General features: G+C 38.9%; 5 protein-coding genes and 1 long non-coding RNA gene across 12 annotated transcripts in view; 3 read left to right on the top strand and 3 right to left on the bottom strand.

Annotated features, from left to right (window-relative positions):
* LOC100701335 (protein tyrosine phosphatase receptor type H) overlaps positions 1 to 27,880 on the bottom strand; it is a 574,626-nt gene that overhangs the window by 17,145 nt on the left and 529,601 nt on the right. The window lies entirely within an intron of this gene.
* LOC102077721 (uncharacterized) lies at positions 1,496 to 8,600 on the bottom strand. Of its 4 annotated transcripts, XR_003221277.1 has the most exons (5): positions 8,462 to 8,594; positions 7,161 to 7,201; positions 4,533 to 4,612; positions 2,303 to 2,529; positions 1,496 to 1,752 (listed from the first exon to the last, which is right to left on the bottom strand). It is a non-coding gene; the product is annotated as an uncharacterized LOC102077721 (long non-coding RNA). The 4 variants fall into 4 exon arrangements; XR_003221279.1 differs by lacking the exon at positions 2,303 to 2,529 and having other exon boundaries at positions 4,533 to 4,626; positions 8,462 to 8,600; XR_265752.4 differs by lacking the exon at positions 4,533 to 4,612 and having other exon boundaries at positions 8,462 to 8,600.
* Positions 1,642 to 8,073, top strand: syt5b (synaptotagmin Vb). Of its 2 annotated transcripts, none has more exons than XM_005448327.3 (9): positions 1,642 to 1,779; positions 2,647 to 2,850; positions 5,642 to 5,817; positions 5,945 to 6,043; positions 6,285 to 6,452; positions 6,674 to 6,841; positions 6,950 to 7,064; positions 7,182 to 7,315; positions 7,406 to 8,073. In XM_005448327.3, exons 2-9 carry the CDS (start codon positions 2,652 to 2,654, stop codon positions 7,613 to 7,615), a joined length of 1,269 nt encoding a protein of 422 aa, XP_005448384.1. In that variant the 5' UTR covers positions 1,642 to 1,779; positions 2,647 to 2,651; the 3' UTR covers positions 7,616 to 8,073. The 2 variants fall into 2 exon arrangements, with proteins under 2 accessions (XP_005448384.1, XP_003438522.1); XM_003438474.4 differs by having other exon boundaries at positions 6,947 to 7,064.
* dnaaf3l (dynein axonemal assembly factor 3 like) lies at positions 8,509 to 13,996 on the top strand. Its single transcript, XM_013272425.3, has 11 exons — positions 8,509 to 8,608; positions 10,100 to 10,206; positions 10,284 to 10,377; positions 10,476 to 10,624; positions 10,793 to 10,984; positions 11,091 to 11,213; positions 12,295 to 12,417; positions 12,536 to 12,671; positions 12,954 to 13,068; positions 13,225 to 13,299; positions 13,506 to 13,996. The coding sequence occupies exons 1-11, from the start codon at positions 8,527 to 8,529 to the stop codon at positions 13,645 to 13,647; spliced, it is 1,338 nt and encodes a 445-aa protein (XP_013127879.1). The 5' UTR covers positions 8,509 to 8,526; the 3' UTR covers positions 13,648 to 13,996.
* On the bottom strand, positions 13,964 to 18,736 carry LOC100701881 (troponin T, slow skeletal muscle). Of its 2 annotated transcripts, none has more exons than XM_019362679.2 (13): positions 18,722 to 18,736; positions 17,551 to 17,580; positions 17,449 to 17,462; positions 17,334 to 17,360; positions 15,811 to 15,829; positions 15,649 to 15,709; positions 15,440 to 15,556; positions 15,196 to 15,273; positions 14,988 to 15,101; positions 14,766 to 14,875; positions 14,547 to 14,637; positions 14,423 to 14,463; positions 13,964 to 14,096 (listed from the first exon to the last, which is right to left on the bottom strand). In XM_019362679.2, exons 2-13 carry the CDS (start codon positions 17,571 to 17,573, stop codon positions 14,051 to 14,053), a joined length of 741 nt encoding a protein of 246 aa, XP_019218224.1. In that variant the 5' UTR covers positions 17,574 to 17,580; positions 18,722 to 18,736; the 3' UTR covers positions 13,964 to 14,050. The 2 variants fall into 2 exon arrangements, with proteins under 2 accessions (XP_019218224.1, XP_003438675.2); XM_003438627.5 differs by having other exon boundaries at positions 15,811 to 15,826.
* On the top strand, positions 23,720 to 25,900 carry LOC100702151 (C-type mannose receptor 2). The gene is made up of 5 exons (XM_003438628.4): positions 23,720 to 23,962; positions 24,099 to 24,473; positions 24,723 to 25,058; positions 25,212 to 25,315; positions 25,452 to 25,900. Exons 1-5 carry the CDS (start codon positions 23,929 to 23,931, stop codon positions 25,551 to 25,553), a joined length of 951 nt encoding a protein of 316 aa, XP_003438676.1. The 5' UTR covers positions 23,720 to 23,928; the 3' UTR covers positions 25,554 to 25,900.

Genomic DNA, 27,880 nt, shown 5'->3' with positions numbered 1-27,880 from the left:
CCAAACAGGCATGGGTCTTAGGCTACGTCCACTCCTACACGGGTATTTTTGAAAACTGAGCTTTTTCTATGCTTTTGAGCCTTTAGTCCACACAAACAGCATTTTCGATCACTGAAAACAGATTTTTAAATACTTCTGCCAGGGTGAAGATTTTCGAAACCTCTGTTTTTGCGTTTAGGTGCGGATGAGGAAAACAGATTTAGTCACGCAATGCTAAAGGTGTGCACCTTGACGTCATGCTGTGCACCACATTATTGTTTACATGAGATGAATTTCTACAGTGGCGGATATGGACAAAATACTGTTGCTGTAGATCTTACTATCTGCAGTTTTTACATGGTTACATATGCACACTCAGTTACTGTCACTTCATTTAGAAAGACAGAGCCGTTAGAGTGAACTTCTCCATTCAACAGATGCTCTCACAATGCAAATCCCAACGTCTTCGGGTTTGAATATTTTTTTAAATTAAATTTATGTATGCTGTATGCATTTTGTTCATTCCTAAGTTGTGAGTCTACACAACAGCCAAAATACTGTCTTTGGTTATTAACATTTGAAATGATGAAGGCACTTGAAAAGTAACACAAAATTAGTTGCCTTTCCAGAAAAACACAGACTTTTCAGAAGTACTTAAAGTTTGCATAAAACCCTGTTTACTCTTTTCCTCCAAGGCTTGTAGACTTCTGATTGGCCATTTCTACACGGTTAGGATTTGGCATGTTCTTCACAGCGTTTGACGGCGTCTTTTGGCGTTTACATGTGGACTGAGATATTTTTTCAAAACCACATGTGTGGACAGAATTTCTTTTAAACTAAAATGGAAAATTTTCATTTTCAAAAATACCCGTTTACGTGTGGGATGTAGCCTTACTCTGTTCAAGTGTCATTTTGGTTCTAGTGGCTTGAGGTAAAACACTTCAGCTTAAGGAAATGACAGACAGGTTAAGAAACCACAAAGGTTTGCACAGATTTTCCCAGGTCTTCGCCAAGTGTGAAAACATTCGTAACTTGTGGTTTGTGTGGTTTAATGTATTGCAGCATAAAATGTATTTTTTATTAATAAAATATCCTGAAATGCAGAGTTCTTTTAAGTGCCTGCCCTAACTTTGTGTAAGGCAATTATGTCATGCTCATCTGTGTACCCCCCCCCCCGCAACAAAACAAAGGCATATATAAATATGCCTGGGGATCACTGTTTACAGTTTGATAAACATGCGTATGTATTTTGTACAGTAAAGGCTAAAAGGATGGGAAACTACATATCCACACATACATGCACAATATCCACTCGCAGTACAAGTTGTTGTTGGATGATCGACTGCGAGGGCAGCTATGCTGAGGAGATTAGTGAAGGGCTGGATGTACTACAATCTCTTGAGTCTAATGGATAAACACTGCCATCAGTGTAATAAACAGTTTCCCGCTGGCACAAGGAAAAGCTTTGAATACTTCAACATGTTAAATTTACCAGCCCTGCAACTACAACACAATAAAAGGTGAATGATGGTCTTTATTTTTCTTTAGTCAGACGTAAAGCAACAGATGTGTTGTCTGCCTTCTAATATCAGTAGGAGGGGGGGAAGTGGGGGGATTAAATGACAACATTTCTCTAGTGATTTGCCAGTGCTTTAGCTTTGGTGGAAAGGGTTGCAGGGAGCCTGCCAGTTCTAGTCAACAGCATACCCAAGGATTGATAGGTGTGCAGGGTCTTCAACAAGCCAGAGGAAAAGCCACAAGAAAGACACCGAACTAGAAGTTAAAGGGAGATATCAACAGGTAAGATAAATATTCAGTAAAATTTCAAACACTGTTGTTATGATTAAGTGGAAAAATCCTAAAAAAAAAAAAAAAAAAAAAAAAAAAAATGTCTAAACTGAGGAGAAAAACATGCTGTGTTTCTGTGTGTGTATTTTCTTTCTGTTGGCTTTGAACAAACCAATTTAAAGGAGCATTTATATTGCAAATGGTTCATTTGACATACTTTAGTTTCCAATTAGATGTCACATAGTGTTTTAAATTTTAATAAATGTACTTCAGTGATCATTTTATTCCATTAAGTTATATTCAATTTCAATGTTCAATTATTAAACACAGTACATGGGTGCAGTAAAAAATACTTTTACTGCCACTTTTGTTTGCTTTTAAAATGGCAATACAGCTCATAATAACTACTTATTAAAAAATCTGTTTTTTCCAAAGTTGTTTGTGTTCCACTAAACCTCATTTAAACATTGTTATAAACAGTCAATATGACAGAAACAGTGGCTTTATGCAAGGCAAACCAAAGGATGATACCAACTCCTATTTTTTAAAGCTTTGAGAATCTGTGGTTTTGGATTAATATTGTAGAGGCATAGTTTAATCCAGTCCACAGCAGAGTCAGTGATGAGAGAGAAATGGGGATGGGCTGAACGTGGGAGTGAAAGCGTGGGCCATGAGATGGAGGAGAGCATGAGAGTAACAGAGGGATTAGGGTCAGCCATGTTGAGCATCTGGCTTAGAGTTGTCCTATGCTCTTCAACCTTCCTGCAACACATTAACACAGGGATTACACAGCATGCATGTAAAGTTGTGTTATCATTCAATGTGGCAGCCAACTTAAAAACAGCGTGAATAACTGTAGTAATTCTAATGTTTTGGCAGCTGACATGAGGCTGGTCGGGGCTGGGGTTCGAGTCCGGAGGGCCGCTGAGCCGTCTGAACCAGAATCGGAGGAAACAACAGAGCCTGCTCATCATGAGCACTCTCATTCAGAACACCACGAGCACTCACATACAGAACATCACCCTGGGCACGACTACAACCACATGAAGGAAAAGTTCATGAATGAGCTGAGTCATCTGTCAAGTAAGCTACTGCCACAATCTGCCAAATGATTTAGAAATCCATAAATCAGTGATGAAATAAACTAAATGTGGCTATTAGGGAGGAAACCTATCCCTGTGCAGAATTTACATTATGTCAAATTAATATTTATCAAACGGATTTATAATTTATTTATCGAAAGGAGCCAGCTGAGGTGGTTCAGGCATCTGATAAGGATGCCTCCTGGGTGAGGTGTTCCGGACATATCCAACCGGGAGGAGGCCCTGGGGCAGACCCAGGATATGCGGGAGAGTATATATCCTTCGGCTGGCCTGGGTACACGTTGGTGTTCCCCCAGACAAGCTGGAGGGGGTGGCCAGGGAGTGGGAGGTCTGGGCTTCTCCGCTTAGGCTGCTGCCCCTGCGACCCGGCCCCGGATAAGCGGAAGAAGATGGATAATATTTATCAATGTATTTACCAGTTATGTTTTGGAGCATAGTCTTCCACAAAAGTTCAAGCTACTGTAGATGCAACGAGAAATTTCCTACACTAAATTGCTCTTTTTAACATAAGTGGTGTGGCATAAAGAATGATTTCAAAGAACGTCAACAGTTTAAGTGTTTATGCCTACAATGACGGAACATGAATACATGCTTCTGAGTCATTTTGCTAAGAAATGAATAACTACTGCTTATGACGCTAAGAGTAAAGCATTTAATGAGCTTCTGTGGTTGGTGGAGCAACTAGTGGTGGCTGTGGGTTTACAGACTATTATCTCAATGCTGAGGTGTGTTACTGACATAACACAACATTAGCAAAACATACATAAGGAAGTGCTAAAAATATAATTTTGAGAAAGTTTTAGTTATTGTGGTAAAAAGAAGAAACCATGATATATTTTGACATTATGCATTAAACCTTTGGTTCTGTCTCCGAGCTCATGAACAGCTGTAAATGTCTGTTATGTTTTGCTTTTACTTTCTGAAATATATTAAGTGGCAGATACTCATAAACAACTATGAGCAAAGTCTGAAAAAACGAGGTAATCACATACAAATAACTGTGAGTTATTTGACCTATTTCAGATCAAACATAAACTAAGCCTCTGCACAAAGGCCCAGTATTAGAATATTTTGAACTTTAAATGAGGCAACTTCTCCACTACTCTAAGAATGCATTACAGTGCAAAAATCTTATGCCATCTCTAATTTACCCATATGTTGCTTGGAAAATGGGAAATGGATTCACTGATTATTGAAACATGTGGAAACATAGATGCAGCTTTCTTGTAATTTCTTTAAGTAATCTTCAGAAATACTTCTCTAGGCTTCTTGAAGGACATTTAAAGCTCTTCTTTGGAAGTTTGCTTCCTTTTGTTCTGTTCTCTGTCAAGATGGTCCCACACTGCTTCAATAAAGTTGAGCTCTGGACTCTGGGGAGGCCAATCCATGACTGAGAGAGCTCCATTGTGTGTGTGTGTGTATGTATATGTGTGTGTGTTTAATCCAGGTATACTTTTACTGCTAGTATGTTTGGGATTATTGTTATGCTGAAAAACAAAGTCTTTCCAGATGGTACTGCATGGGTGATCAAAATCTCCAAGCACATTTTTGCATTCATAATTCCATCAGTTTTGACAAGCTCTCCAACACCACTGGCTGAAATGCAGGCCCAAACCATGACAGAACCTCCACCATGTTTTACAGAGGGCTGTGGACACTTACATCTCTCCTGGTCTCCTTTGTGTAGAGCAGGGGTGGGGAACTCCAGGCCTCAAGGACTGGTGTCCTGCAGGTTTTAGACCCTGGGTCAACACACCTGAATCAAATGATTAGTTCATTACCAGGCTTCTGGAGAACTTTAAGACATGTTGAGGAGGTAATTTAGCCATTTAAATGGTAAAATGAATGGTAAATGGCCTGTATTTATATAGCGCCTTAACAGTCCCTAAGGACCCTAAAGCGCTTTACATATCCAGTCATCCACCCATTCACACACACATTCACACATTGGTGATGGCAAGCTACATTTAAATCAGCTGTGCTCGATCAAGGACACATCTAAAACCTGCAAAAATACAATTTTATGCCCATCAAACTGTGTTATCTTTCATATTTTTTCATATATTCAACTAAAGAAAAGTGAACAAATTATTAGGCTGCTTTCAAAAAGGTGCCTAAAGATACAATGTAAAATTCCTTCTTTGCTAACTTCTGTGTGTGGACAAAACACTGGTTCATCTATTGTGTTAGTTTTTGTTTTTTTCTTCTTGAATGCAAAAAGGCATATGTTTGAAAATGCCCAAATACAAGGACTGGACTAAAAATGACTGAAAAAGCAGCCAATGTCCAAAGTCCTTCAGAAAGTCTGGAGAACTAATTCTCAAGACCTGGCTGCTCAAAATCAAAATATCACATATGAGGGGTGGCTCAAAACTTTTGCACACTACTGTAAAAAACAATTAGGTGGATAATAGGTCCCCTTGAACAATATTGTTATAACTGATTAACCTGATACAACTGAACACTGGGAAAAAGTGACTTTCCATAGTTTTTTTTGTGATTTTAAGATATAAAAAAAATTAAATTCTCTTCTTAAGGTACGAGATCAGCAAGTTTTTAAAAAACCTTTCATAGAGAGAACTGAAACGTGAGGATATCACTCTGAAGCTCTGATTCATATTTGTTTGATGAGGTTTGGGTTGTTGTTTCAGCATTGTGTTAGTTCTGTGTATGTAACCAGCAAAGGCGGATCAGAGATTTCCAGCACTTTCATGATAACCATACTTCTATAACATCCACTGATGAGCCAACCCATATCTCTATTTTGGCAGTTCCCATGTGGGCAGTGGGAGCCATTGTTGTGGTGGTTCTGGTCTTGGTGGCATGCTTCATCTTCTGCATTTTTAAGAAATGCTTTGGGAAAAAGAAAAAGCCAAAGAAAGTGAGGGAGGGGAAGGCAGGTCGCCGCAGAAAAGCAAAGGAAGGTGAAGGAGAGAGTGGAGAGAAGGTACCCCTATCACTGTATTTTCTTATCTTATCTTACCAACTCAAGAACTACAAGAAAATCAGGTGTGTGTGTGTGTGTGTGTGTGTGTGTGTGTGTGTGTGTTCGTATGTTTTTTTTTATCTTATAGGAGGGGGAGGTGAAGAAAGAAGGGGAGGAAGAGGAGAAAGAACAGGAAAAGTTGGGTAAACTGGAGTTTTCCTTGGACTACAACTTCACAGATGCTCAGGTAAGTCCTCCGTGGAAACGTCAAAATTCCTACCCTTTCTTTTTGACCACTTAAACCACTTCAGACCAGTTCTGTCCAGATATATTAAAATTATGTATTTTTAAGTATTTCTGTTTCACTTACAGTTTAGTTTAGATTTTTATTCCAGGTAACTAAAACATTTTTCTCAACTATTTTTAGTTTTTACATTTAGATAACTTTAACAACATTGATTCTGACACTTGTTCTCTTTCCTCTAAAGCTCATCGTGGGTATCCTTCAGGCTCAAGACCTTGCCGCTATGGACATGGGGGGGACTTCAGACCCCTATGTCAAAGTTTTTTTGCTGCCAGATAAAAAGAAGAAGTACGAGACCAAGGTTCAGCGCAAAAACCTGTGCCCTGTTTTCAACGAGACTTTCATCTTCAAGGTATTACTTGTCTTTGTTGACTTGATGCTCTCAGGGTTTTGTCTTTGTCACAGCTCGAGTTGGTGCTTCGGGCTGTTGCTTTTCACGCTTCGCTGGGCACAACTCTCCACTTCCTCTTCAGACTTTTCTTCCCCTTAATCGACCTCAACCAGTCCCTTCCCCCCAAAATACCAATGCAGTATGTTTTGAGATGTCAGTTATCATCTTCCCCCTCTTTCTAGATTCCGTACGCAGAGCTGGGTGGAAAGACTTTGGTGTTGCAGGTTTTTGACTTTGATCGATTCTCCAAGCATGACATGATCGGTGAAATAAAGATTCCCATGAACAGTGTTGATTTGGGTCAGCCAATGCAACAATGGAGGGACTTGGAGAGCGGTGAGAAGGAGGAGGTATGATATACTGAATCTTAGTTTAAACAGCTCTTGAACCTTTCAGTGATAAACATTTGGATAATAACCCTTTTTCAATACACTCTTCACAAAATTTCATCCCAGCAGGAAAAACTGGGTGATATTTGCATCTCATTGCGCTATGTACCCACTGCTGGGAAACTGACAGTGAACATCATGGAGGCAAAGAACCTTAAGAAAATGGATGTTGGAGGTTTATCAGGTAATCAGGCCTCATGATATTACCAGTCAAATAAATTAATAAATAAATGCTCAAGTATCATAAGGAATTGAAATAAACATGCATGATGCAACTCACCTTCACTTCCTCTTTCACAAGACCCATATGTGAAGATTGTTCTGCAACAAAATGGGAAACGGATTAAAAAGAAGAAGACAACAGTAAAGAAAAACACACTAAATCCTTATTTTAATGAGAGTTTCAGCTTTGAAGTCCCCTTTGAGCAAATACAGGTACCTTTTATCACCAGTAATCAGTTGTGAAACACCAAGCACTGTGTGGACAAGCTTGTCTGGCTCATGCGTATTTCTTTTGCCTTTCAGAAAGTGCAGGTTGTCATCACAGTATTCGACTATGATAAACTTGGAAGCAACGACCCCATTGGAAAGACCTTTATGGGTTATGGAGCTACAGGAGTCGGACTGCGCCACTGGTCTGACATGCTTGCCAATCCCAGACGTCCAGTAGCCCAGTGGCACACTCTTCTGCCTGAAGAAGAAGTAGATGCGGCACTCAAAGCAAAACCTCGTTAGAGTCACACCTAAATAGTGACTGCTGCCAATTTGCTACTTGTTATTAAACCCAACGTTTTCTTAATTTCCATTTTCTCCTTTCCAGTTTATTTCCTTTGAGACACTTTATTGCGTGTGTGTGTGTCTGTAGGTGTGTATATATGCACCTGTCAAACAATGTTTGATATTTGACTGTTATTAAACCCTTGTCTCCCCATATTTACCTCATACCATAAACCAAAATGATTGTCTTTATAAGCCTAGAAACCACATATCTGTAAATGTGCATCTCTTGTGTAGGCCCATGCAAGGGTATGTTAAAAATGGATCAAAGAGAGTTTATTCACATAATTACTCAGTGATGTGAACTTTTTCTTGTTTTTTATGTACTTTGGGCCTTTTTGCTCACTTTCTAGTGTTGTGGTGCAATACTGTCGTGAAAAATACAAATAAACCTACAATGGAATGTTTCACATTAATGCTCAGTTTGTTTTAATCTATTGAATAAACTTTAACACTGAAGGGCCTCATAGAAGAGCGTACTATGTAATTCATTCTTTTCACCGATAGATGGTGTCTACGTAGCCAAAAGTGTTGCCTAGCAACAAAACCCAAACTTACTTTCAGCTTCACACTTTTTACAGCTGTCGTCAAAGAGTCGGTCAGGTGAGGTTTAACAAACACCTTTTGATATTACCTGCTGTTTTTTAATTACAGAAATAAAGTCAGAGACACGCTTATGCGTTTGAGTAATAGCTGTATTTTCAGGGCACCATTTAAAAGTTCTGTAGCAGCCGGCTACCCTTAGTTGAACTAAGCTATTTTATATTTTTACGGCTTTGTGTTAAGATATGGTCCCTTGCCTACCGAAGTTTGTTTTGTCTTGACGTAAACCGACGGGGTGCACGCCTTCGTTTGCCTTTTTTTGCAGTATGAGTGCTGGACGGGCATCTGAGGGTGCGGGCTGCATCACTTGGTGGGGCTTCAGTCCTGCGCGCGACCTGCTGCATATCGGTAAGAGTCTTGACTGCACGAGGATCCTGTGGGCCTGCGCACGTGCATCAGATCAGATAAAGGATTGTACGATTTGCTCTGATGTTTTTCAAAAGTATTCATTTATTATGCTGCGTTGAGTGTAGTTAAAATAGACAGCCACGTTTCAGTTTCACACACATAAATACACAATACACGTGTGATAGCTCAAAATTAGGTACAGTCAGTCGGGGGTTTTTTTTAGGTTGTTTAATAGAAAAAATAATGCTGTACTCATAAATATAGATTTATTAGTGTGTAATTATAAATTTATTTTAAATTCCAACAAAAAAAGAATTAAAGCATTAAAATACATAGTGTAAGATGTCATGTTGCCTCTTGAATACAGTGATCCCGATGGACAGTGCTGTTCTGCCTGATCTTATGTATGTGGCCAGAGAATTGCCACATATGTCTTATATCAGAGGCAGAAAAGAAGTTAATTCTCAGGAGTTCATGTGCTGTAGAGGCAAGTTTTAATTAATGTTTGCACCTTCATACTCAAGATATGAAGATTTTTTTTATTATATGAGAAGGGATCCCCTTCAACAAAGAAGTGAAAGCACAAAAAAGAGACAACACAACCAGCATCTGAATAAAAGTTCATCCTCTTCCTCCTCTCAAGTCTCATCTCCTGAACTGAAGTCAGGAAGACATGCATAAACATGCTTATTTATTCCTGATATTGCCGCAGTTACTGATCATCAGCAGATTAAACATGCGACCCTCCTGTCTCTGGACAGCTGATGATGAACCAGCTAAACAAAAACACCAGCTGGTTATAAACTAGCATTGTGCCAGCTAATGGTAGGCCTCAAAAGTACATTTTTCTCCTAATAAACTATTTGATTACATTCTCACGTTGCATGAGAGTCCAGCAATTCTGGATCCGCTTAAAAGAAAGTTTCACTAATGCCAGCTAACAGCAGCTAACAGAGGCAAAAATAGCACTGATGATCAATCATTTGTCACATTATAATTGGTCACACTGATGGAAATAGTGAATATTTGAGTGAAGATGAGGCTGAAATGATTTAAAGACTGTAAAACAACTACATGCATTTTTGAGTGAGTTTTTCACTGCAGCTGTAGACAGTTTGTCTTCTGAACATTTTGCTGAAATTTGTTCAAAGACTTATGGTGTCTCATCCTTGACATATTTTCCACTCAAAATCACACAAATCAATCTCAGTAAGTCGACCCAGAACTGGATACACCCAAAGACTCTGTAATGGATTAGCAAACGGTGTCATCCATCAGTTGTGTTTTATCATCTGATACTGTCTCCTACACTTTGTCTCTGTCAGCTCTGTCAGTATCACAGGTCCATCAGTAAACATCTGAGCTGTTTCTCCAGATTTTTATATTCAGTTTCTATCACCTACAGTTTGTCCCTGTCAGGTTAAATGTACTGAGGTTCCTTATCCAGCAATAGAAGCACAATATGTGTTCTCTCTCTCTTTCTCTTACCAGGCCCTGAGAGATGTGAAGGGGACATCAATGTTTTACTGGTGGGCAGTGGAGATCCACGACATATTTTAAAGACTATTGCTGGTTTGCAAGACAAACAAAGTGTCCATGTGAGCCTAAGTCTTTTTAAACTGCAAATGGCTAACAATACTTTGAGCTAGAAATAACTTCTTTTGCCACACTGCAGATATGGGTGATAGAAAACAGCATGGAGGTGGTTGCTAGACAGCTGCTGCTCCTCTACCTGGCACTGATTCCCCAGGACAGCATGGGGATTAATGGTACGTGGGAGTTGGATAAATTATTGATTTTATTAAAGCAAGATTTGTTGTTGTTCACAAACCAGTAGGTTTTTTTAATCCTTATTTTAAATTTTTAGAGAAGACCGAAGTTTTCCTAGAGGTGTTTGGAAACGCAGAAATCCGCAGTCAGACAGAGGAAGTACTGCAACGTGTAGCATCGCAACTTTCTCTGTCTGTTACTGAAACGATGGCAGTGCATGGCTGTCTGAACACAACTCTCCTTAAGGTACAGACGTCTGCTGAAGGAGCTTATTTTTACCTAAACATCCAGACATTGCGGCTTGCTCAGTATAACCTGTGGTGCACTGCACATAATCATTAAAATTTGTAAGTGCTTTACACATTCAGAAAAAGCCTACAAATTCTATTCACTGAGTATGGACACTTTTTGCAGTTTAAGGAGCGAGACGAACTGGACAGGATATTTAAGTCATGGATCCAAACTCAGTCTTCATCATCAGAGCATCCTGCTCCTGTCATGGCCAAAGCTTGGGATTATCGTGTCAGGCAACACCTCGGGACACGCTATGACTCCAAGAAGGGCTGCTTTGACTGGGATCTTACAATGAAGCTTCATGAGAAAGGGGTATCTGAGTAATTTCTGCACTTTCCTCTGGTGTGGCCAGAGATATTACAAATAAGAACTTGGTTAAAGAAATTCAAATGTATGTTTGTGTACTGGCTGTCTGCAGTGTGGCGTCATCAACAGACAGCAGTACATGCGATGGAGGGAACAGGGACTGGCATTCGAAATGAGGGAAGGCATCTATCAAATAACCAATCCTAGTTTGCTGTCTTCAAGAGTGTTTAGTCAGGTAATTACATATTGGTTTTTCTACATCTCTCTTCTACAGTGCCATGAATAAAAAATTTTCCCTTTGAGGATTTTTTTCTTTTTTTGTCACGTTTCATGTTTCAGATCATTAAAGAAATCTTAATATTCGGCCAAGATGCCTTGTGTATACAATATGAAGTTTTTAAATTATGATTTCATTTATTAGGAGGAAAAAAAAACTATCCAAGCATACCTGGCCCTGCTTGAAAAAGTAATTGTCCTCATATCGTTTTAATTCAGCCACTGGAGGATTTTAAGTATGAACGGCCTTGTTTAAAGTCATGCCAAAGTAACTCAATCTGATTTTAGTCCAGACAAACTTTCTAAAAAATTCAGCTTTTGACTCATCATCAAGATGTTTTTTGGCAAATGTGAGAAAAGCCTGTTCTTTTTGGTCAGCAGTGGTTTTCATCTTGGAGCTCTCCTATGGATGCCATTTTTGCTTAGTCTCTTTCTTATTGTTGAATCATGAACTCTGACCTTAACTGTGGCAGGTGAGCCCTGCAATTCTTTAGATGCTGTTCTTGTTTTTTTGTGCCCTCTGGATGAATAATCTTTGTGCTCTTGGAGTAATTTTGGTACACTTGCAAGGTTCACTCTGTTTTAAGTTTTCCTCATTTGTGGATAATAAGGGCTCTAACTGTGGTTCACTGGAGTCCCAAAGCCTAAAAAAACATCTTTGTAACCATTTGTAGATGATAGATAGAGAACCCTGCTTCACGTTGTCAGACAGTTTCTGTTTAAGTGATTTCATGATCCAGGTCTGGCATTAATCAGGCCTGAGTGTGGATCAAGAAATTGAACTCAGCCTTGTAAAGAAAGTGGTTATCACAGTTCATTCATGATTAAAAAATAAGACCATCATTGAAAACCTGCATTTTGTATTTACTCAGGTTATCTTTGTATTATGTTTAAAATTAGTTTGCTGAACTGAAACATGTAAGTGTGACAAACATGTGAAAAACCATATCAAGAAATCAGGAAGGGGCCAGCTGCTTCTTCACTTTACTGTAAACAGTAAGTTGACAAAGGAAGCTAATTTTGGTCGTGTGTCTGTACAGAAAGGAGACAAAGTAGCAATCAGGGGATACTGGGGAGACATTGTTTCTAGTCCTTACCTGTCCTTCGGCATTGAAACTGATGACAAGAGTCTGCTGAAGACACAGAATGGGCAACACATTAAGGTAAAACGTACAAAGTTTTTCTGTCTTTTTCTGTCTTCATTGCTGGAATCAGCTTGTGCACATTTCTAAACACATTACTGTCTGTCTGTTGTCATCGATCCTGTTCTCACATCCACAGACCGCCCAGGATATCTCTTTTGCAAATTTGCAAGGATTGTTCCAGTCCCTGTCCAGCAGACGGGGCTGCCCTACTACTTCTCAGCCATACACAGATGCAGAGGAGGACACATCCATACGGACTGTCAGTATTAAAGGTGAAAGACTATGAGTGCTAAAAGGCCTTCAGCTTTAGCTTTGGTTAAAACCAGAGTGTAAAACCACTGTGACAAAAAGATAAAGTGATGTGAAAGGTTGGTTTCTATTGTTATATGTTCTTTCAGTGTGTTTTTGGACATTTTTAAGAGAACTCTAAAGGGGAATGAGGTGCTCCAGCTATTTACTGTATTACTTCCTGTCTTTATGCAATATGCTTTGATGTTTCATTTCCAGAAAATAGCAACTAAAACCAGCACTGAGTTTTCTCTAATCCCATTCAGACTTGATGTATCCAAATGGGATCTCTGTCACCTTCCTGCCTTTGGACTCACTTCACAAACTGCCCGAGAAACAGAAATATTCACAATTCTTCAACACCATTTACTTCTCCGCCAGGTGGATTTTTTTTTTAAATGAATACGAAATATATCAAGTCGTTTTGTAAAAATATTCCTTTAGCATCCAGTCGCCTGGACTGCAGACTACTGGTATGACTGCTGACCATGTTATGTTTTCTGTGTTTTTGCTTCCTTCTCTGCCTCTGCTGTAAAGCTTCGTGCACCAGTTGGGCCCGATGATGAGACAGATTGCAGCACCAGACGCTGTGCTTGTCGTGGAGTTGGCCAAGTGAGGGTTTTTTTAGTAACACGGGGCTCGTTACCATGGCCACCAGGACTACAGTGACTGCCGTGTATCGGCATTTGCATATGGGATATTTTGAGTTTGCCACATATTCCTTATAGATCAGTTGTGACACTGTTCTTGAAAGTTAATAGCGACAGCGATTGTATTCGGATTCACAGTGCATTACTGTGTCATTATGTGTGTCTCAGGTACATTTTGGATCTGAATAAAGAGCAAGAAGCTGGCTTTGCAAAGAAAGTAGAGGACATCGCTTTAGAGGCTGGATTTGAACCTTGGCATGAGGGGACCAGTGATGACGTCCACGCCGTCTTCATACAACAGAGAAAGTAGAGGTGTTTGTATTGCACGATAGCTGTTTACCAAGATGCGAGAGACACTTAGCATAGTAAAGCGTGACAACAGAGACATTTCACATCTTGTTTATCAGCAGTTTACAAACCAACTAGGAGGAGCTGTCAGATGCTTCAGATAACAATTCATATTTGTATGGTAGCAACTATGGATTAATAATAATATTTCACATCTTGTTTAAATGATACCATGACAGCAGTTCAAATATATTTATATGTGTATTTTAATAGCCACAAATGTAAGTATAAGTTGATGTATTCAAATAAACCCTACAGGAAGCCATTATTTGAACACTGCAAAGTTGCTGGAAGCTTGTCCTGGAACTAGTGAACCGTCCTCTTGTTTGTTTATGCTTCCTGTGTGTGTCTGTGTGTGTATGAGGTCACTTCCAGCGTCCTCCAACTTTTCCCTTGCCATGTCCCTTTTTGCTGCATCAAGAAAATAGAAGATTAAAAGGAGATCGTAAACAGTAGTTCACAGACGATCAGCGAAATTTAAGATAGTAAAATAGCTGCTATTTCCTCTTTCTGCTCTGTCGCTTTATTTAAATATATTAAATAAAGTGTGTGTCTGTGTATCCTGTTCAGAAAGTGGCAAGATCTTAGATTGTTGTGTTTCCTGTACGGGTGTGGCTGTTGCCAGTGACCTGTGAAATCTTTGCATAGTCAAAGATGTGCAAAGAGTTGATCTACCTACAACCCTGCACTTAGCTCCCTTGTTGTGTGGGTAGATTGAGACAAACCGTCTGACTCACAATTTCTGAGCGTGTTGGATCCTGTTCAGGAGGACATTGATCTGAAAAAGAAAAAGTACGTAAGAATATAATGTCTCCGATTTTTAATATAAAAATCTTAAATATTCCCAAGTAAAGGGCTAACCTCATATTTCTGTCTCTTCATCTTCTCAGTCAGATCAAACTTTTCTGACTCCAGCTGGTGGATCCATTCCCACATCTCCTTGGCTCGCTCTCTAAAACACAAAAGACATTACAGCTTGTGTCTAAGGCTTAAACAATTGTTTGCCTCAGGCTTATCCAGCTGGTATATCTATAACATGTAGCTAAATAAAAACGTAATCCAATGAAGGCTTTAACTGACCTCAGGCCATCCTCTATCAGGTTCTCAGTCGCCAGTGGCTTGCGTCTTTCTGCCAGTGTCTTCTTTTTGATTTCCCTTGCAGTTTGTCTTTTACCCCGTTTCTGCTCTGCCTGTAAGAAACGACCGCTCTTGCCCAGTCACATCAGCCTAGAAATGCACCCCACATAATTGCAGAATATAGCGGCACGCCTGCCTACAAATGAATCACTTGAATCCTCTGACCTTTGCTAGGAACCCTCCAAAGTGAGCGCCCATGTTGGAGAGAACTTTCTTCTTCTTGGCCTCATCATCTGCTCTCTTCTTTGCCTCTTCATCCTCTTTCCTCTGCCGCTCCTCCTGAGTTGCATCATCACTTAAATTATTCTTTTCTTTGTTGGATTATTGATATTTTCATGGACTAAGCAACATATGTGTTAACATAATTCCTTACCGCTATCCGTGTCTGTCTATCCCGCTCTTTTTCAGCCCTCACACGCTGCTGCTCAGCTCTTTCTGCCCTCCGGCTCTCCTACATTGAAAAAAACCCAACTCTGCTGGACATTGACACATGGCTCTTTACTCTCTATTAGCCTGAATGGTGACCGCAACCTGACAAATCCCTTTTTCATACAAACAAGTGAGGGAAAAATAGACAAACATGCAAAACAAGAAAACAGTTTGGGGAAGGGCATTACAATTCTTGCTTTGAGTCCAATCAATTCCTCTTCTTCTTTCTTCCTCTGCTCAAAGTGGACCTCAATCAGTGTTTGTAGTTCCAGAAGATCTTTTTCCATCCTTTTCCTATGGATATCCTAGCATGGGACAAACTTACTGGGATTACTTATGTTTGGTTTTCGTGTAATGATGTACTTTTTTCCTTTAACAATGATATTAAGGCACATACATCAAAGTCAACCCTCTCTCCTTCTGGGATTTTTGGTGCACCGAGCTGCGTCATAAGTGGCCTGTAAAACCACATGAAAGCGTGCTGGTTCGTTATGCTTTGTTTTTTTACTAATCAAATAATTTTGAAAGCTCACAGTATAATATTCTTGTATTTTCTTACTTGTATTTGGGCCGTTCTTCTTCAGCATGGCAGCCAGAAAAGTAATGAAACAGTAAATCAGTTATTATTATTATTATTGTTATTAGAATAATCAAAAATACATCTTGAGAAAAGCTCAAGTTAAACCAAGTTTATATCAGACAGGAAGCTGTTTATCTTTATCTTATACTGGGTGTTGGAACCTCCCTGCAATTCATTTTCATTTACTGTTTGAATCAAGCTGTTTACCCTCTTTAAATCTAACTTTCTTCAGATTGGCAGCCACTAACAAGCAAAACAGCATGCAGGTGAGTCTCTTGTGCTAACCTCCAGAGATTAAAATGTTAAGGATTCCCACACTGCACACAGCCAAGAGTGGAAATAAATGAAACAGAGGAGTCAAGCTGTGTCCAGCTTGAACAGCCATGATTAAGTAGAGGTGGTCGCTTATGACACCATTTGTCAGCCACCTGTAACACAGTCTTGAGATCCCTTACCATGCGATTCAACCCCAACTCACACCTTGAGCCATGTGTCTATAATTCGTATGTTGAGGGTGGAGAAAAAAATTCACAAATGTCACAGACGTTTCTCCATCTTTGTGAATCTAACGACTCACAGGATGAAAGAGCGGTTCAACTCAGGACTCTGTAAACCACCTCGAAGGTGACAGCCCCACCTTTGCCAGCTTTGCCTCTCCAAAGCATGAAATGGACATGCATGCAAAAGTTGTGGTACTGCATGCAAAAGCTGCAGAAGCAGAAAGGGGAGATAATATATTTAACCCTGTAAGACCCAACCCTTAAAAAAATAGCCAGAAAATTCAGATTTTTTTCAACTGAGATGTTTTTATAACAAAATCCACAATTTATTTTTCTTCTGTATCATGTTGTTTATGATATACAGTATTTGTTATATAATTTTTGTATCACATTTGATAAATTGGGCATGTTTGGCAACTTTTTGTTAACAACAATGTTAATTTTAGACAAAAAAAGAGATTTGTCCATAACATTTTGAAATTATGGCAAGTATTGATTGTGTTGATGAGATAGAGGTCTCAGAAACTCGTGACAAATATGATACAAATGGCATTATAGGGTTAAAACCAAGAAGTGGCTAGTGAGCAAGGAATGTATGAAGTACGCTCCAGATCCTTAATCACCAGAAACAATTCAGCTAGGCGGCTAATGTGTACTTACATGTAAATGTGTAAGTAATGTCTGTTTAAATGCTTTCCAATCATTTTCATGTTTGCTTTAAATAAAATATCTCCCTCTGCTGGTGCTGCAGCTTACAGGCTACCTCTACATGCGTGTCCAAATGGACCAGCGCATCTATTACACGTTTTGCCGTGCTACTGGGTTAGTGATTATGAACTACCCACAGAAATACAGAATCAACACATAAACATTAAATCAATTACAGGATTTAAACCATATTCACAATTGAGTGGTTCTATTGGGCAGCTCTACTACTGGATTGCAAAAACAGCTGGTAGTTGATGTGTTATCTCCAAAGTACGCTAAGCCTTTCAGTCTCACCTCCCTCTCCCTGCTCCTCATCTTCTTCTGGAGAAAGAAAGAGTCACAGTCTGATTGAGTTGAGATATGAATTGCAGCTTATATATTTATTAAATGAAAGAATTGCTGCCCTTACCCTCGTGATGCCCTCTAAATCAAAAGGAATTGACAGAATGCATTAGATGTGCCATAAAACACAAGCTATTGAATTATAACTTCCTGGACTGGATCGACTCACCCGTGTTCGTCTAAGTAAGACATGATGACACTGGAAAGACACATAAAAATCAGTGCTATTATAGTTATAATGTACCACACTTCTTTTTCCAAACCTCTGAAATTAAAAAAGCAACATCCAGTGTAAGATTTTAGTTTGGGGGATAAGATTAAGTGAAAGGCCATTTGGAGCTAATGATCTAGGAATAGAAGAGGCCAGAGGGACACTGGATTGGAGCAGCATCCAATTACCCGGGATCAGAGTGAGGTAACAGCTGTCCAGTCCATCTTGTTTAATTTGATTTACAAGAGAGAATGTGGGATAGAAAGAGATTAAGCTGGTCGGCTAGCTGCTATTAACACCAGCCAAGTCCTCTATTATCATTTGATCTGCGTGCAGTCTCAGTAAATTGAAAGGACCTTTAAATATGTGCGTAGCCTCACAGATATTTTAAGCATTACTTCATAGGCTTATGCACATGTGTCACTGTGAGATGTTGCATGAGTGCAAAACTACGTTTGACTGATCAAATAGACAAAAAGCAACACAGGCAAATTTGGGATATTGAAGCCTCATCCCTATGCAAATGTATGATGCTACCTGTTTACAGGCACAGATAAAAGTGTCTACAATACCTCACTGGTCACTTTTAGCAAGGATCTCAAGGTATGAGTGTGTCAGTCTAAATAAACAGGTATGGACAAAAGGACTGAAGGATTTCAAGAGGATTTTATTGCATTAACTGACCAGCAGAGATATCCTGTGCATTATAGATACCTTTATCATCACCCACACACTGGTGGGTCCAGTCTTTAATACATTATAGAATCCAGTTTTGTTTTGATCAAGAATAAACCACTGAGTTTTTTCACTTCATGAAAATCCTAAACACCAAATGCTGCACACTGGGTGTTTATATTTCACTCAAAATAACTGGAATATGTACTGAATATAACAGATAAGTCATTTCCAAAACCAAACTTACTAATCTGAGTAAAGTTTTTAGTGTCTTGTCCTGAAAGTCTTTCCATTTATTTAAAAATACTTGATTTTTCATAGCTGTTAATTTAGACTAAGTTGGGCATGTGCTCAGTGGATACTGTAGCTCGACCTGATTATCTTATTTGGATGTGGACGGTGCTATAATTTAGATGTCAGTTTAGATATCATAGGAAAAGGTCAAAGTACATACCTGAACAGCAGACAATGTTCACTGATGTTGAAACGAAGAGCAGTAACAAGTGCAGGGGAAACACGGCTTTATATGGGGTCCTCTGGGCGACAAGGAGGAGTGTGTGTGTGTGCGTGTGCGTGTGTGTGTGTGTGAGTGTGTGTGTGTGTGTCATTACTCATACTGTGGAAACAAATGTATTTTCACAGTCACTTTGTGGGGACACCTCATTCCTTTTTGGAGCAAAGAGCAAGTCAAATAAAAGTAACCTGAGACGTTGGTTAGGTTTCAAGTGATTCTGATTGTTTCACTGTTGGTAAATGACGGAAGTTATGCCAGGAATTCTCTAAAGTAATGAACATAATACTTAGTGCTTTCTGTTGTGCACCAGTTTGAGCTTAAGACCTTGAGGTCATTTTGAAGATTTTAGGACATTTTGGCAGCTTCTTGCTGTCAGACAAACCTTAAAACCTTAAAGCGCTATGCAAATACAGGCCATTTACCATTTACCATGTAAAACAACTGTTGGAGAATTCAAAATTGCTTTGGTGGTCAACTTAGGTTAGAAGTAGGTCAGCATTAGGATATGAAATTTAGTTTTGATGGTTAAGATGAGAAAGGAAGTGGGATCGTGTAATGCCAATAACTGTATTTACATGCTACAAACGTGTGCAAACATGGGTCATAATTTCAAAATAAGGAATAGGGATTGAATGCGGACTATTAGTGGGTATTGAGGGCATAAGCTGAAGTCTGACAGGCAAGAAAATGAGAACAGTGTTTGATGCTGACCTCACTGTTGAAATTGGAGACACAAAGACAGGTGGCAGGAGCTCAGATGAATAAAAACAGCCTGTCCCAAAATGGAAATAAAGTGTGTTGGTTACATTTGGTTTTTATAAAGATGATTAACACGAATCTTAAATCCTGAAGAACAGTTTAAGAGAGAGCATTAAATGTCATGCTTTCTATGTTGTTCCTCTCTATGTACTCTCTGTGGCATCACTTGAATGTATCCCTAAGTGCAGTTGCAAAAACCATCAAGCGCTACAATGAAACTGGCTCACATGGAGCACCCCAGGAAAGGAAGACCAAGAGTCACCTCTTCTGCTGAGGATACATTCATCCAAATCACCAGCCTCAGATATCGCAAGTTAACAGCACCTCAGGTTAGAGCCCAGATAAATGCGACACAGAGTTCCAGTACCAGGCACATCTCTACATCAACTGTTCAGAGGAGATTGTGCGAATCAGGCTTTTATGGTCAAATATCTGCTAAGAAACCATGACTAAGGAAAAGCAAAAAGCTTTCTTGGGCCAAGAAACACAAGGAATGAACATTAGATCAGTGGAAATCTGTGCTTTGGTCTGATGAGTCCAAATTTAAGATTCAATTCAATTCAATTTTATTTATATAGCACCAAATCACAACAATAGTTGCCTCAAGGTGCTTTATATTGTAAGGTAGACCCTACAATAATACATACAGAGAAAAACCCAACAATCATATGACCCCCTGTGAGCAAGCAGTTTGACGAAAGTGGGAAGAAAAAACTACTTTTAACAGGAAGAAACCTTCAGCAGAACCAGGCTCAGGGAGGGGCGGGGCCATCTGCTGCGACCAGCTGGGGTGAGAGATGGAAGACAGGACTAAAGACATGATGTGGAAGGGAGACAGAGATTAATAACAAGTATGATTCAATGCAGAGAGGTCTATTAACACATAGTGAGTGAGAAAGGTGACTGAAGAAGACATACTCAGTGCATCATGGGAATCCCCCAGCAGCCGAGACCTATTGCAGCATAACTAAGGGAGGATTCAGGGTCACCTGGTCCAGCCCTAAGTATATGCTTTAGCAAAAAGGAAAGTTTTAAGCCTAATCTTAAAAGTAGAGATGGTGTCTGTCTCCCGAATCCAAACTGGAAGCTGGTTCCACAGAAGAGGGGCCTGAAAACTGAAGACTCTGCCTCCCATTCTACTTTTAAATACTCTAGGAACAACAAGCCTGCAGTGCGAGAGTGAAGTGCTCTAATAGGGTGATATGGTACTACAAGGTCATTAAGACAAGATGGGGCCTGATTATTTAAGACCTTGTATGTGAGGAGCAGGATTTTGAATTCAATTCTGGATTTAACAGGAAGCCAATGAAGGGAAGTCAATACAGGAGAAATATGCTCTCTCTTTCTAGTCCCTGTCAGGACTCTTGCTGCAGTATTTTGGATTAACTGAAGGCTTTTCAGGGAGTTTTTAGGACATCCTGATAATAATGAATTACAGTAGTCCAGCCTAGAAGTAATTAATGCATGAACTATCTATCCATTCTTAATATAGGATAGTTCTAATTTTAGAGATGTTGCGCAAATGGAAGAAAGCAGTCCTACATATTTGTTTAATATGTGCATTGAAGGACATATCCTAGTCAAAAATGACTCCAAGGTTCCTCACAGTGTTACTGGAGGCCAAGCTAATGCCATCCAGAGTAAGAATCTGGTTAGATACCCTATTTCTAAGATCTTTGGTTCCACCTGCTGTGTCTTTTGTTTGACGCAGATAAGGTGAACGGATGGTCTCTACATGCCTGTTTCCCACTGTGAAGCAGGGAGGAGGAGGTGTGATGGTGTGGCGGTGTTTTGTTGGTGACATTGTTGGGGATTTATTCAAAATTGAAGACACACTTAACCAGCATGGCTACCACAGCATCCTGCAGCGACATGCCATCCCATCTGGTTTGCGTTTAGTTGGACCATCATTTATTTTTCAACAGGGCAACAACTTCAAACACACCTCCAGCCTGTGTAAGGGCTATTTGACCAAGAAGAAGAAGAGTGATGGAGTGTTGCGCTAAATGGCCTGTCCTCCACAGTCACCTGACTTAAACACAATCGAGATGGTGTTAAATAAGATGGACCGCAGAGTGAAGGCAAAAGGGCCAACAAGTGCTCAGCATCTCTGGGAACTCCTTCAAGACTGTTGGAAAACCATTTCATGAAGCTCATCGAGAGAATGCAAAGAGTGTGCAAAGCAGTAATCAAAGCAAAGGGTGGCTATTTTGAAAAATCCCCCAAAATAAACGTTTTGAGTTATTTCACACTTTTTTGTTCACTACATAATTCCATATGTGTTCATTTTGATTCCTTCAGTGCGAATCAAGCACCAAATGTGAAAATCTGTAAAAACATTATATCACCCACAGTTTTTTATTGATTGTCTTCAGTGTTCACAACAATATTCTAGGCCTTGAGGGACATGAGTACCTAGGTTGGCTAAGCATTGCTCTCTTGGTCTCAACCACCTTTTCTCGTGTCTCCCTTCGGAACTTGTGGACTTGTAGTCCATGTGGCATAGATGTACACTCATGGGCGCAACCCACGTACTCAACTCTTCTGCTCAACTCACAAATGCATGGCTTTCCAACCGTACAAGATTTATTTCCAAGAAGCATTGTTACAACAAAGACATAATCAACCAAACACAAATTCCTTACTTTTTGTGCAAAATTATATATATATTTATATATTAAAAATCATATTACATAAGCATCCTGTCCTAAGGAAGGCAAATATTCTTTTGCATCTTTGCTAAGCTTCAATGCTTCATTTTCATAAAGACAAATACAAAGGCTACTTGTTAACAAACAAAACACTAATACATGGAAGATTGAAGTAGGATTAACAACTGCCTCTTTGTCCATTTAATCCTTTAAATAAATAAATAAATAAAATATCTTCCCATCAGGTAAGAAGAGAGTTGTTTCTAAAAATATAGCAGGGAGTTGATTATCTGGGTGGACAGCAACTGCTATGTCATGATATTAGGTGTTGTCCACACAAACACATTAGTAATGCTATAGCATCAATGTAATGTAAATGTTTCTGAGAATTATCGAGAGTTAAATTATATGTAAAGTGTCTCTTGACCTGAAAAAAATCTGTATATGAATTGTTTCAGGATTTCTGGATTTTCTGCTGGACTCAGTTTTGGATTCTTAGTTGATACATTTGAGTCTTTGTGTTGGTGTCTGTTCTACTTTCTAAGGTAGTGCTTTTTTTTTTTTTTATTTGTTGTTAGTTCTACTTACTGTCTCTGTCCTCCTGCTTATTCTTTGATTGTTCTCATCTCATCGGTTGTGTCTCTTTGTAATTCTCTAATCAGTTCATGTGTTCTTCTGTATCAGGTTATCCGTGTTCCCGGTTGTAATATTAATCCTATTTGAACTTTTCAAGAGTGAAAAAGCCAAAGATTTTTATACAAAAGAAAGAAATCTTTAACTGTCAAAGTTTAAAGCCTCTTTTTCATCATTACTAGGTGTGGCTGGTAATTGTATCCAAGTAATGGGGCTGATCAGTTAGGTGATTTATCAGAGGGAGCAGGGTAGATATGCAGACGTGGGCAGTTAGAGACAGGCATGTGTCCATGCCACTAGCTTAAACATGTTACTGCCAATTCTTGCTAGGGTTAATACCCTTTTTTTGAGCAGAAACTCGGACCATTAGATGACCATTATGTCCTAACTATACTGTACAAGTATAGTTAGGACATAAGAGTCATTATGTACGTAATTAAACGATTCCCAAAATAGTTTCAAACTTGTTGTCTGTCAGAACAACAAACAATTCTGTTCTTAAAGTTTAGTATTTGTCATTTAAACTTATTAAACATTTGACTTATTCAATAAAAACTTCAATTCATTTAAAACTAAAACATAAATGTATTTGAAATAGATTTAAAAAATAAGTGGATGCTACCAAAGTGACTCATCTGTCCTAATTTTTATTTGCTTTAAGCACTGTCCTTAAAACTACTGCCTGTAAATCTAACGACAAAACTTAACAACAAAAACAACTAAAAAACAAAAAATCTGTATTGCTTCCATATTGATTTGATTAAGCACAAGACGCCAGTTATGCTTTGAAAGGCGAAAAAACAAAATGTTATAACATAATATTGTCACCTTCTTTGATGACTGGTTGATTTATTTCATTTTGTTGTCGCATACATTTGTTTTGGCACATTTCTTAAATGCTCTGGCTCTGCATTCACAGACTTGTGATTGTAACATTAAAGTAAATAAGACGGAAAAGGCTTCAATTTCATGGGTTTTAAAAGGTTTGAGACTGAGTGGACTACAACGGAATTAAAAATTCTTTAACCACTTTAGTAGGCTAACAAATATAAACTGATTTTATTGTATTGTATAACATTTTCTATTTTATATCCTAGAGAAAATATGGTCCTTGCAGTGATTTTATTGCTAGTTTCAGGTAAGTGTCATAAGTGATGAAATCCATTCATGAATCCATATTCTTAACTGCTTATGATGAAACGTTCATGCTGAAGTTAAACAGTGTTATGATGATGCAGTCCTCCTTTCTCTGTTTGGTTGGTGCACCTGTACAGGCTATGTTACTCTGTGTTCTCCCGCTCATCGGGAGTTCTACCTGATAAACGAGAATAAAATCTGGGATGATGCCCAGAGTTACTGCAGGAGCAAGTACACCGACCTCGCCACGATTGGCAGCCAGGATGACATGCAGAGGCTGGTGAACATGGTGTCTGCCAGTGGTGTGACAGCAGAGATGTGGATCGGTTTGACAGAAACAGGCCCAGCGTCCTGGCTGTGGTCTGTGGGAGAAACTCAGATCAGTGATGGAGTAGTTGAGTACACTAACTGGGCCAGTTTACCAAGTTCCACTGACAACTGCGGAGGAATGAGTTATGATGGGAAATGGTTCAGCGCACCCTGTACAACAACGCTTCCTTATGTATGCCAAGGTCAGTGCATTCATGGGAAAGATCATTCAAAATACACACAGCTCCTCTTTCACATAAATGCAAATGCAAATAAAATAAACTATTTTACTATGTAATTATTCATGTTTATAGATCAAAGGTCAGATGTCAGCATGTTGTCATAAAATCATCATAAAATGTCAAAGTTTTAGCCCTTGCCCTTCGAGGAGAGTTGTGCTCTCTGAGTTATTTTGTTTAGATTTTAATCTTTCTTGTTGTAAATGTTCACAGATATTGGTTCCAGTGGGTTCTATGTTGTTTTTCAAGGGACGAGCTGGATATATGCCCAGCAGGACTGTCGCATGAACAACAAAGACTTGGCCAGTGCGAGGAGCCAGATGGAAAATCTGGTATTGCAGCAAATAATCAATGGCGCCGCACTGTCCTCAGTCTGGATTGGTTTGTTCAGAGATGACTGGAAATGGTCAGACCAGAGCAACAGCTCCTTCAGATACTGGGCCACTGGTCAACCAAATAACGATGGAGCCTGTACATTGTACAGTCCATCTCTCACAGGATTCATGGACAGAGGCTGTACTTACTCTATACCCTTCATCTGCTATGAGGGTAAGAATATAATTCCACAGTGTATCATATACCAGTTTGACTTCTCATTGTTTATTTTTATAGAGAACAAATGTATCTGTTCTTTTTAGTTACTGCCCTTCTTAACATGGCAGCTTATTTAACAAATTAAATGCATGTGAATTTTATGTCAAGGTTCTGCCAATCAAGAAACAAAACACACCAGAACTGTTAAGGTGGAATTTAAGTCATCTTTGAACTTAAATGACTTCAATGTGAGTGATGCCATTCTGCAGCAGGTCAGTTCTCTACTCTAAAATGTTCCATTAATGTGCCTTTTTAAAGCTCTGATGTAAGTCAAGAAGTCACTTTTACTGGATTCAGGCACTTATAATCGTAACACACTGTAACTAGCTCATTTGAACGCCTCCGTAGATCCAATCAAAGTACCAGAATGCCAAGGTTCGGTGGAGAGTCCAGCCTGATGGGAAAATTTTCCATAAGGAGGAGGAGAAGGAAATCAAAGATGCCTGTTAGAATACGACATGAAGTTTTCCTGCAGTGAAAAGTTACTCATGATTTTGCATGTAGAGAATAAACAAAACTAGCCTAGCGTTAAACGACTAGAGATAAAGGGAGACTTTGTTTTACTGTTTGTTTTTAAAGTCTTCTCACATCATATTTGGAATGATTTCATTTGATTTCATATTATATTTGTGGCAAATATAATATGCATATGTGATATATTAAATACTCATTAAAAGTCAGTTAAAAGTCTGTTGAATTACTACTGTGTAACCAACCTAAGGGTAGACATGAACTTTCACGTTTTTTTCACAGGCTGTCTTTTGCTTGAAAACTTTATAATAAAGAAACATAGTGAATCCCTTTGTTTGTCTTTGGGATTTGTGTAAATTATTTGCATATGCCATATAGATGTTGGCACTGACAGCACGCTAGACAATGTTTATTCAAAGTTTCATCAAGATTGGTCCGGGATCAAATAGGGAACATAAATACATAAGCTACGATCATTATAGTATGATGATTAAAAATATTTTCATTCCCCTCATAATATTGCATCAGCTATAACAAAATAATAAGAGAAGCTGCTTTGGAGTAAAAACAAAAGAAAGCAGTAAGAAGTTGAGAAAAAAAAAGTGTTACTATTATCACGCATTAATATCTAATCGATATCCCAGCACTGCCTAGCACTGGATCATTTCACTTAATTTTCATAAATACAGCAATCTGAATACTGCTTTGGCCACTTTTCTCTATATAAGGAAAGATGTGTACCTCAAGGTAAAATTGTGAAAATGGCGACAGTGTTATAAGAGAGGATCCTATAAGAAATATTCGAGGGAGGAAGTCTGACTGAAGAAACTAAAACAGCAGCGTCTCTGGAGGAAGCCAGAAAGAAACACGTCTCATTTCATATCATGAAACTTTATTAATCCCAATGAAATGCATTTTTCATGGTCGTCAGCTGCTCCCACATAGAATAAAAGTAAACTTTCACGCTGTTAAAAATTTAAAAAGTAAATAAAATAATAATTTTTTTTATTAAGTAATAACAATCAAGAATACTCTCATTACAGTCAGTCCCATTTTAAGGTTTATCATGACAATGAGGTAAAGAGAAGACAGTTTGATCGTGACTTCACTGCTGAAATAAGAGACAGAAAGACAAGTGGCGGGAGCACAGGCAGACAGAGGAGAGGTAATAAAAGGACAAAAACAAGATCATTTCTGTCCCCCAATGGAAATACAGTGTGTTGGTTACATCAAGTTTTTAAAGAGACAGTTTAAGAGGAGAAATGATCATCCATGAGCTCAACATTGTGTCTCTGTTTTCCATTTGCAGTAACTATGTTTCCTGTTGGTTTAGGGTGTCAGTATTTACATGAAAGCTGTTTACACTGTGAGAACATGTCTAAAACGACAGCGAAGCCACGCGAACATGAAGCACATTATTGCTAATGAGATGAGGTGTGGCACCTGTGATAGCAATTTAGTTACTGCAATTTAGATCTTTCCAACATCCTGCTCAGCTCCTCGCAGCTAAATTTGTTTATAAAAATGCAAATATGTATTCCATAGGCCGTCCATAAAAACACCAACACACTATGAAATGGACAAAAAAATATAGACTTTCAGAAAGAAGGACAAAAAGCAGCGACCTGGAGAAGCGCACTGTATCTTTTGCTATGAAAGATCTGGCCATCAGGTAAGAAAAAAGAATTGCAACGAGTGGGTGATCTGTGTGCAGCTTGGTGTTAGCTGCACACAAAACAAATGATAAACAAGGATAAAGAACTCAAACCTCAGAGAGCACGACTGTTTTCTTTAGCTTTCCAGCGCATAATTCCCATTTCTTTTACCTCATCTTTGACAGTTTTGTCACAGACATGAAGGGTAGTAAGATGTAGCCTGCCACTCAGCTTCTGAAAAAAGAATCGTTGTTAAGCCCAAAAAAACCAAACCAAATTAAAACCCCCAACTTGATGCCACTGTGTGTTTAAAAGATGTGAAATGGCCTGAATTCAAATTCAAATTCATCTTTTTTTTCACCCAATAACATGAAAGCCAGTAGTGATATGTTGTTTTCTACATGTAATCAAATTTTTCTGTGTAAAAATTATTCACAGATATTGGCTCCGATGGGTTGTATGTTGTTTTTCAAGAGAAGAGCTGGACAGACGCCCAACAGGATTGTCGAGCGATGAATAAAGACTTGGCCAGTGCAAAGGGAGACAGTGAAAATCTGGCATTGCAGCAAATAATCAATGACAATAGCAATGGCTCGCTGTCTTCAGTCTCGATTGGTTTGTTCAGAGATGAGTGGAAATGGTCAGACCAGA

The sequence above is a fragment of the Oreochromis niloticus genome, linkage group LG8 (assembly GCF_001858045.2).
Source record: "Oreochromis niloticus isolate F11D_XX linkage group LG8, O_niloticus_UMD_NMBU, whole genome shotgun sequence".
NCBI lineage: Eukaryota > Metazoa > Chordata > Actinopteri > Cichliformes > Cichlidae > Oreochromis > Oreochromis niloticus.
The sequence above is the reverse complement of the archived record's forward strand: the minus strand, read 5'-3'. Positions and strand labels throughout refer to the sequence as shown.